Below are 9,190 nucleotides of genomic sequence, written 5' to 3' on the forward strand. Positions count from 1 at the left end.
GTGGACCTGTCAGCTCGTATTCCTGAGACTGGCCCCTTGAACAGGGCAGCCAGTGGGATTGCAGTCCTCGATGAAAAAGTGAATGAGTGTGAACGCTGTGACACAGGCCACCCTCTCCTGTCCGCCTCTTACCTTGCGAGCCGTGTACAAAGACAAGGCAATGGAACAGATGCTCATCACGATGATGGCGACTGCGTAGGGGTAATAGGCCTCCACAAACCACAGGATAACGCTGAACGCCTGAAACGCGTAGAACGGATTCAAAATCTGCGGACAGAGGGCGGGTGGGCGTTAATGACCTCATGGCGCTATCCCGAAGGGGGGAGTCGGCATTGGCGGGGGGGGGGCGGTGGGAGCTTCTCCCTGGTATCCCAGGGCCAATGCTCATCCCTCAACAAGGACATAGTGGTGTAATGGTAACGTCACTGGACTAGTCATCCAGGGGCCCAGGCTAATGTTCCAGGGAACAGGGGTTCAAATCCCACCCGGGCAGCTGGTGAAATTTAAATTCAATTAATAAATCTGGAATTGAAAGCGAGTCTCAGTGACGGTGACCATGAAACTATCATCGATTGTTGTAAAAGCCCATCTGGTTCACCAATGCCCCTTTAGGGAAGGAAATCTGCCGTCCTTACCCGGTCTGGCCTACATGTGACTCCAGACCCACAGCAATGGGGTTGACTCTTAACTGCCCCCTGAAATGGTCTCACAAGCCACTCATTTCAAGGGTAATTAGGGACGGGCAACAAACGCTGGCCTTGCCAGTGATGCCCACACCCCACTCATCATCTTTCTGATTGTGGGATCCTGCTGTGCGCACATTAGCTGCCACAGTTCCTACGCTGTACTTCCGGAGTACATCATTGGCTGTAAAACTCTCCGGCCAAGTGGGTGGGAAGGGCGCCATGGAAATGCAAGCAATCCACTGCTCCAATCGGAGGGCAGATGAGTGAATCTGCCGCCCCTTAATCAGGACAAGTTTGTGCCTTCTCACCCGGTGATGTAGAATTTGGGGTACACACCCAAGATGTGGGGGCACCCAGCCCCACTCTATCCTCACATGGCTCCCCAGAGCGGGACACAGGGAACATTTCCTTAACCGCCAGGATGGAAAGGCCTGGCTAAGAGAGAGCTGATTAATCTCCCACACCCAACAACAGCTCCCCTCACCGCCCCCCACCCCCAACACTGCCTTCGACTCCCCACATTCCAAGCACAACTGCCCTGGCGGGGGGGGGCACGGGGTGCCTTGTCTCTTGGGGAGAGCCAGTCCCCGCTCCCTGTGTCCGTTAGGTGAGAGACCACTTGATGGCTGCTAAGCTAGTGAGGCCGGGCATTGTCGAGAGGGGATTCTCGCAAGGGTGAGACTGACCAGGGGAAAAACTGGCTGTTGCACTTTGGAAATGAACCACATTGGGTTGAGATGGTAGCGGGAGGGGAACTCTGAGGGACAGGAGCACTTCCAGGTTTCTGCGCTCTGGTGAATGCAGCGTTTGGAGGGTCTGGGAGCGACTGAGTTTTGGGAAAAGTGCGATGAGGCTCACATCGCGAGTGCAGAGTGAGGTAAGACTGGGGAACAAGATAGGTGCACGGGACCACTGAGCAGGGTAACATTGATACAATCACTTAGGAAGAGGGAGCTCAGGGGGCCTGGACAGAATGACAAATGGAAAGCACAGACTCGATTCAGACTGACACTGAGGGAGTGCGGTGGGGTTGAGAGTCGGTGTGTGTGGGACCCGTACCCCAGTGAGAGTCAGTGTGTGTGGGACCCGTACCCCAGTGAGAGTCAGTGTGTGTGGGACCCGTACCCCAGTGAGAGTCAGTGTGTGTGGGACCTGTACCCCAGTGAGAGTCAGTGTGTGTGGGACCCGTACCCCAGTGAGAGTCAGTGTGTGTGGGACCCGTACCCCAGTGAGAGTCAGTGTGTGTGGGACCCATACCCCAGCGAGAGTCAGTGTGTGTGGGACCCGTACCCCAGTGAGAGTCAGTGTGTGTGGGACCCGTACCCCAGTGAGAGTCAGTGTGTGTGGAACCTAGAGCCCAACAATCGTCAGAAGCCTGGGTGGGTAAGACAGGGAGATAAAACAAATTACTCCGAATTCACCCACCTCTTTCCCCAGGAGTTTCCAGTATGGAGGGACCTGCACTGCTATGACATTTGGTCCATAAATCAGCTTCCTAAGAGAAATGATTGAGAGAATTGATTGAGAAAAGTGTCAGCAGCAAAGAGACCGGCTGAAATCGTGAGGATTCCGTGGTTTGTTCCCAACCTATTTTGAGATTCCTGGTAAATCAGTCCATCGAGATATTTCTTATGGAGATCCGAGCAGGAGATGTTCTGTTCCAGACCCCTGTGAGGGAACAAGAACCCAGAATGAGTGAGGCGCAGAGAGACAGGGGCTGAGGACAGAAGAAATTGGGAAAGCAGAGGCAGAAAACAGAAACCAAGACATAACGGGGATGTATCTGATCGGTGACGGGGTGGAGGGCAGAGGGGAGAGAATGCAAGTTTCTAGCCCTTCCTGGCACTTTCAGAGTGTGAATTCAGTAACAAGAATCTGGAATATTCCTTGAAAATAAAAGAGAGAAGCTGTCAAAGATTTTTGGTCTTGCACTCATCAGGAAAGGTGCAAGAATGCCAAATTTCAAAGGGAACAACAATTCATACCGCATGAGAAAAGGGTGCTGATTGGGTTGGCGAGTTGACTCTGATTGGTTGAGGCATTGCCATGGAGAATGCAACAAGGAACAATCGCCCACACTCTTGCTTTTTTCAAAAAAGGTGGAATGCCTGGGCATGTTCCTTTTGTCTGCAGAGGACAGACTCCTGCAGATGAGTACATGTAGCTTCTAGCACGTATAGGTAAGCTAGATCTTAGATCGGTCGCTAGTGTAATTCTTCACACATTCGGGATTGCTCAGCAAGTGCTGTCCAATCGCAGGATCACATCGAACGTCTAATCTGCTCACATGGAACATTCGATAAATTATTTTGTTGCTTTTAGCCTGGCCGGTGATGAGTAAATCTTCCTACCTGAGCAAGATGAAGGATCGCTTGTTGGGGTCCCAGATGTACCGGATACTGTGGTGCTGTAAATAGCGGATCTGGGACAGAGGAGGTGCAATTGTGAGCAGGATTCCCAGTCTCTCTCTCGGTCATTTTGCCCCCTCCCATCAGCGCCCCCCCCCCGCCCCCCAGCGCCCCACGCCCCCCCCCCCCCCCCCCCCACTCCCCCTCGGCCCCTTTGGCATGCCCCACTCTATTTTAATTTCAATGAGGGTGCTGAGGCCGATAGGCAGAATATAAGTGGGGTCAGTCAAAGGGGACTGAACCGTGTGAGCGTTGGTCCAGTCACTCGAGTGTGAAACAAACCCTTCGTGAATCAGCCGGCCAACCACGCGAAGGATTCTATTTCTTAATTTTGTTAGGTTCTGGAGTTTAAAAGTCTTTGCAGACGCACCGTGTGTCCGCTCACTGGTTAAGGCTCATTCACAATTCGCAAAGATTGAAAGATCTCCCATTTCTCTAGCGCCTTTTACAACCTCAGGGCGTCCCAAAGCGCTTCACGGCCAATGGGGAACTTTCTGAAGTGTAGTTACTGTTGGAATGTAGGAAACATTGCAGCCAATTTGCACACAGCAAGATCCCACTAACAGCGCCATGGTAACGACCCAGGTCATCTGTTTTAAGTGAGTGGGTGCAATGGCTGTAAACGTTTCCATTTCCATTATGTTGATTGAGGGATAAATATTGGCCGCAACATCGTGGATGGCTCTCCTGCTCTTCTTAAATGGTTTAACAGGGTCTTCCATCTCCACCTGAGGGGGCAGAGAGACCCTTGGTTTAATTGATTGCTTTTAAAGATAGTATCTCCAACAATGCAACACTCCCTCAGTATTGACTCTCTGACAGTGCAGCACTCCCTCAGTACTGACCCTCCGACAGTGCGGCACTCCCTCAGTACTGACCCTCCGACAGTGCGGCACTCCCTCAGCACTGACCCTCTGACAGTGCAGCACTTCCTCAGTACTAACCCTCCGACAGTGCAGCACCCCCTCAGTACTGACCCTCTGACAGTGCAGCACTCCCTCAGTACTGACCCTCTGACAGTGCAGCACTCCCTCAGTACTGACCCTCCAACAGTGCAGCACTCCCTCAGTACTGACCCTCCAACAGTGCAGCACTCCCTCAGTACTGACCCTCCGACAGTGCGGCACTCCCTCACTACTGACCCTCCAACAGTGCAGCACTCCCTCAGTACTGACCCTCCAACAGTGCGGCACTCCCTCAGTACTGACTCTCCGACAGTGCAGCACTCCCTCAGTACTGACCCTCTGACAGTGCAGCACTCCCTCAGTACTGACCCTCCGACAGTGCGGCACTCCCTCGGTACTGACCCTCCGACAGTGCGGCGCTCCCTCAGTACTGACCCTCCGACAGTGCGGCACTCCCTCAGTACTGACCCTCTGACAGTGCAGCACTCCCTCAGTACTGACCCTCCGACAGTGCAGCACTCCCTCAGTACTGACCCTCCGACAGTGCGGCACTCCCTCAGTACTGACCCTCCGACAGTGCGGCACTCCCTCAGTACTGACCCTCTGACAGTGCAGCACTCCCTCAGTACTGACCCTCCGACAGTGCAGCGCTCCCTCAGTACTGACCCTCTGACAGTGCAGCACTCCCTCAGTACTGACCCTCCAACAGTGCAGCACTCCCTCAGTACTGACCCTCCAACAGTGCAGCACTCCCTCAGTACTGACCCTCCGACAGTGCGGCACTCCCTCACTACTGACCCTCCAACAGTGCAGCACTCCCTCAGTACTGACCCTCCAACAGTGCGGCACTCCCTCAGTACTGACTCTCCGACAGTGCAGCACTCCCTCAGTACTGACCCTCTGACAGTGCAGCACTCCCTCAGTACTGACCCTCCGACAGTGCGGCACTCCCTCGGTACTGACCCTCCGACAGTGCGGCGCTCCCTCAGTACTGACCCTCCGACAGTGCGGCACTCCCTCAGTACTGACCCTCTGACAGTGCAGCACTCCCTCAGTACTGACCCTCCGACAGTGCAGCACTCCCTCAGTACTGACCCTCCGACAGTGCGGCACTCCCTCAGTACTGACCCTCCGACAGTGCGGCACTCCCTCAGTACTGACCCTCTGACAGTGCAGCACTCCCTCAGTACTGACCCTCCGACAGTGCAGCACTCCCTCAGTACTGACCCTCCGACAGTGCGGCACTCCCTCAGTACTGACCCTCTGACAGTGCAGCACTCCCTCAGTACTGACCCTCCGACAGTGCAGCATTATATATATATATTTAAGGCTGGGATAGGCAGGTTTTTGATGAACTTGGGCAGCGGGTGGGAAAGTGAAGTTGAAGCCGTAGATCAGCCGTGATAGTATCGAATGGTGGAGCGGGTGTGATGGGCTGAATGGTCTTATCGTGCTCCTATTTCTTATGTGATTGTTATATTTACAGGAGGACCCTTGGTGTCATGTTTAGTTTGAGAATGCTCCTGTGAAGCACCCTGGGATGGTTCATGATGTTAAAAGCGCTATAGAAATGTAAGTTGTTGTTGTAGGAGGAGCACAGACAGGGAACCGTTCCATCACTGGACTGAGTCACCTGAATCCCGGTAAAGGAGATGTTTTTCCTGAGCAGCGAGAACTCGTCCACATCCTCGATTGTTTCCCTGTCCCTCTGGTCGGTCTGAGGGCTGTACTTCAGGTACATGAACTTCACCTTGTGTCTGTGCCATTCCTGGAACTCATCCTGTATCCAGAGAGAGATAGAGGGAGGGAGAGAGAGTAAGAGAGAGAGAGAGAGGGGTGGGGAGAGAGAAAGAGATAGCGAGAAGGAGAGAGAGAGAGGGAGTGAGAGAGGAGAGAGGGAGAGAGAGAGAGAGAGAGTTGGAGAAAGGGAGAGAGAGAGACAGAGAGAGAGAGGTAGAGAAAGGGAGAGGGGAGGAGAGAGAGAGAAGCAGAGGGAGGGAGAGAGACAGAGAGAGAGGGGCAGAGAGAGAGATGGAGAGAGAGAGAGTGGGGGAGGAGAGAGAGAGAGATGGAGAGAGAGAGAGGAGGAGGGAGAGGGAGAGAGAGAGAGACAGAGAGAGGGGAGAGAGAGGGTGACAGAGAGAGAGGGAAGGGAGAGAGAGGAAGTGGTAGAAAGAGGGTGAGTAAAATTGAGGGAGGGGACAAAGACAACAAGATGGAGAAAGAGAAAGTGGGGGGAGGAGAAAGATGGAGAGAGAGGGAAGGAGGAGAGAGGGGGAGAGAGAGAGAAGGAAAGAGAGAGAGGGAGAGAGAGAGAGAGAGGGAGAGAGAGAGAAGGGGAGAGAGAGAGAGAGGGAGAGAGAGAGGGGGAGAGAGAGGGAGCAGGAGAAAGAGAGAGATAGGAGGGAGAGAGAGGGAGAGGGAGAGGGAGAGGGAGAGGGAGAGGGAGAAAGAGAGAAAGTAAAATTGAGAGAGGGGACAAAGACAAGGCACAAAAGTTGAAATTTTACATCACAGAAACAGGCCTTTGCGTTCTTCCCCTTAATATCTTCACAACTTTGATCAAACCAACCCTTAGCCATCTAAACTCATGCAACAGAACCTGAATTCTCAACGAGCACTCTGCTGGGGAGATCAGTAAATTCAGTGTCAAGGAGAAGAGGTACTGGCTTTAATAAAGTTTAATTTAAAGTAACACTCATGCCACACAAGTGCCAGGCAATGACCATCTCCAACAAGAGAGAATCTAACCATCGCCCCTTGACATTCAATGGCATTACCATCACTGAATTCCCCACTATCAACATCCTGGGGGTTACCATTGACCAGAAACTGAACTGGACTAGCCATATAAATACTGTGGCTACAAGAGCAGGTCAGAGGCTAGGAATCCTGTGATGAGTAACTCACCTCCTGACTCCCCAAAGCCTGTCCACCATCTACAAGGCACAAGTCAGGAGAGTGATGGAATACTCCTCACTTGCCTGGATGAGTGCAGCTCCAACAACACTCAAGAAGCTCAACACCATCCAGGACAAAGCAGCCCCGCTTGATTGGCACCACATCCACAAACGTTCACTCCCTCCACCACCGATGCACAGTAGCAGCAGCATGTGTACCATCTACAAGATGCACTGCAGAAACTCAACAAGCATCCTTAGACAGCACCTTCCAAACACACGATCGCTACCATCTAGGACAAGGGCAGCAGACACATGGGGAACACCACCACCTGGAAGTTCCCCTCCAACCCACTCACCATCCTGACTTGGAAATATATTGGCCGTTCCTTCACTGTCGCTGGGTCAAAATCCTGGAACTCCCTCCCTAACAGCACGGTGGGTGTACCTACACCACATGGACTGCAGCGGCTCAAGAAGGCAGCTCATCCCCACCTTCTCAAGGGGCAAATAGGGATGGGCAATAAATGCTGGGCCCAGCCAGCGACGCCCACATCCCATGAATGAATAATATTTTTAAAATTCCCGAGCTTTGTGAGGAGCCCTCAGAGGTGGGAAAGTCAGGGTGATTCGTACCGTGGTTTTCATCAGGACATACTCAGCGTCCTGGAGGTGGCAGGGTTGGCACGAACACTTCATGTGCCACTCGGGTCTCCAGTAGAACGCCATGATGAACAAGCCACACGACAGGATGGTGACAAGTGTTGAGAGCAAGGCTCTCCACCAGCTCCAACAGTATCCATAGATCACCTGGAAAGAGCAGACAAACAAAAGGCAACCGGGAGCAGAAATTCAGGCAATGAGACCACAGGAAGATAAGGAATGGGTGTAACACATATCCCCCTCCACACTGTCCCCATCAAACACTCCCAGGACAGGTACAGCACGGGGTTAGATACAGAGTAAAGCTCCCTCTACACTGTCCCCATCAAACACTCCCAGGACAGGTACAGCACGGGGTTAGATACAGAGTAAAGCTCCCTCTACACTGTCCCCATCAAACACTCCCAGGACAGGTACAGCACGGGGTTAGATACAGAGTAAAGCTCCCTCTATACTGTCCCCATCAAACATTCCCAGGACAGGTACAGCACGGGGTTAGATACAGAGTAAAGCTCCCTCTACACTGTCCCCATCAAACACTCCCAGGACAGGTACAGCACGGGGTTAGATACAGAGTAAAGCTCCCTCTATACTGTCCCCATCAAACATTCCCAGGACAGGTACAGCACGGGGTTAGATACAGAGTAAAGCTCCCTCTACACTGTCCCCATCAAACACTCCCAGGACAGGTACAGCACAGGGTTAGATACAGAGTAAAGCTCCCTCTACACTGTCCCCATCAAACACTCCCAGGACAGGTACAGCACGGGGTTAGATACAGAGTAAAGCTCCCTATGTTGGTGCCGTGACAGGCGAAACCACTCGCTGCCCTCTCAGGCCGGGAAGGGAGTCGGAGGATTCCTGGCCGGATCGGGTGCTTCACTCTCCTAAACCCTTCCCGATTTTACTCTCAGCGTCACTGATCCAGGTGCAAAACCCGGATTGCACTCAATTCCCCATCCGGAGAGCAGGGTTAAAACGAGCCCAGTTACCGCCCCCTCCTCAAACCCCGGCCCGCCCTGCCCGGGCTCTGCGGCTCTTGTTACCATCTCGTTGCCTTCGCCAACATTCACCACCCGATAGTGGACCGGGGCCTGGGAGGCTGCGTCCCCCGATCCCGAGCGCCTCGACTCTCGAGACTCGCCCTCAATGGCAAGCAGTTGGGTGATGCTCTGCTGCTCCGCACCGACGCCCTCCTCCACGGCGCTCGGAGTCCCCGGGGGTCCTGCGGACTGCGCCGCCAGGCTCTGGTCATCCCTGGCATTGCCCGGTGTGCTGCCCCGGCCAGCACTTCGCTGATCGGTCTCCTGGCCGGGATCGGTCCTCTTGCTCTTGGGCATCGCGGAACCTCACCTCACTCCCGTCATCGCCACCTCCCGAGTCACCTCATTATCTTCAAAAATAAAAATGGTTAAAAGCCTGCAGAAACCACAGGAGCTATCCTCAACACAACTTACTGACAGCTGGGGCTTTGCACACCCCAGGGCTTTCTCCGTTTGGGGGTTCTCTGCAGGGATCTTACAGCTTGGCCCATCCCTGAGTTGGGTAAGGAGGAGTCCCCTGCATCTACAAGAGGCACAGCATTTACTGCCCAGCTCACCAAGGCTCCTTCGACAGCACCTTCCAAA

The 9,190-nt window shown here is 53.6% G+C and overlaps 1 protein-coding gene across 1 annotated transcript in view; it reads right to left on the reverse strand.

The window, feature by feature from the left end:
• LOC144674283 (polyamine-transporting ATPase 13A3-like) overlaps window positions 1-8,942 on the reverse strand; it is a 61,410-nt gene extending 52,468 nt beyond the window's left edge. Inside the window, exons 1-7 of the mRNA XM_078535708.1 lie at window positions 8,609-8,942; window positions 7,536-7,709; window positions 5,633-5,779; window positions 3,038-3,108; window positions 2,274-2,354; window positions 2,112-2,181; window positions 133-267 (exon numbers count right to left, since the gene is read on the reverse strand). Of these exons, the coding sequence (XP_078391834.1) occupies window positions 133-267; window positions 2,112-2,181; window positions 2,274-2,354; window positions 3,038-3,108; window positions 5,633-5,779; window positions 7,536-7,709; window positions 8,609-8,902 (972 nt within the window). The 5' untranslated portion in view covers window positions 8,903-8,942. The remainder of the gene's footprint in view (window positions 1-132; window positions 268-2,111; window positions 2,182-2,273; window positions 2,355-3,037; window positions 3,109-5,632; window positions 5,780-7,535; window positions 7,710-8,608) is intronic.
• Window positions 8,943-9,190: the final 248 nt, after the last annotated feature.

This window comes from Cetorhinus maximus, unplaced genomic scaffold (genome assembly GCF_964194155.1).
Source record: "Cetorhinus maximus unplaced genomic scaffold, sCetMax3.hap1.1 HAP1_SCAFFOLD_605, whole genome shotgun sequence".
In the NCBI taxonomy this organism is placed as follows: domain Eukaryota; kingdom Metazoa; phylum Chordata; class Chondrichthyes; order Lamniformes; family Cetorhinidae; genus Cetorhinus; species Cetorhinus maximus.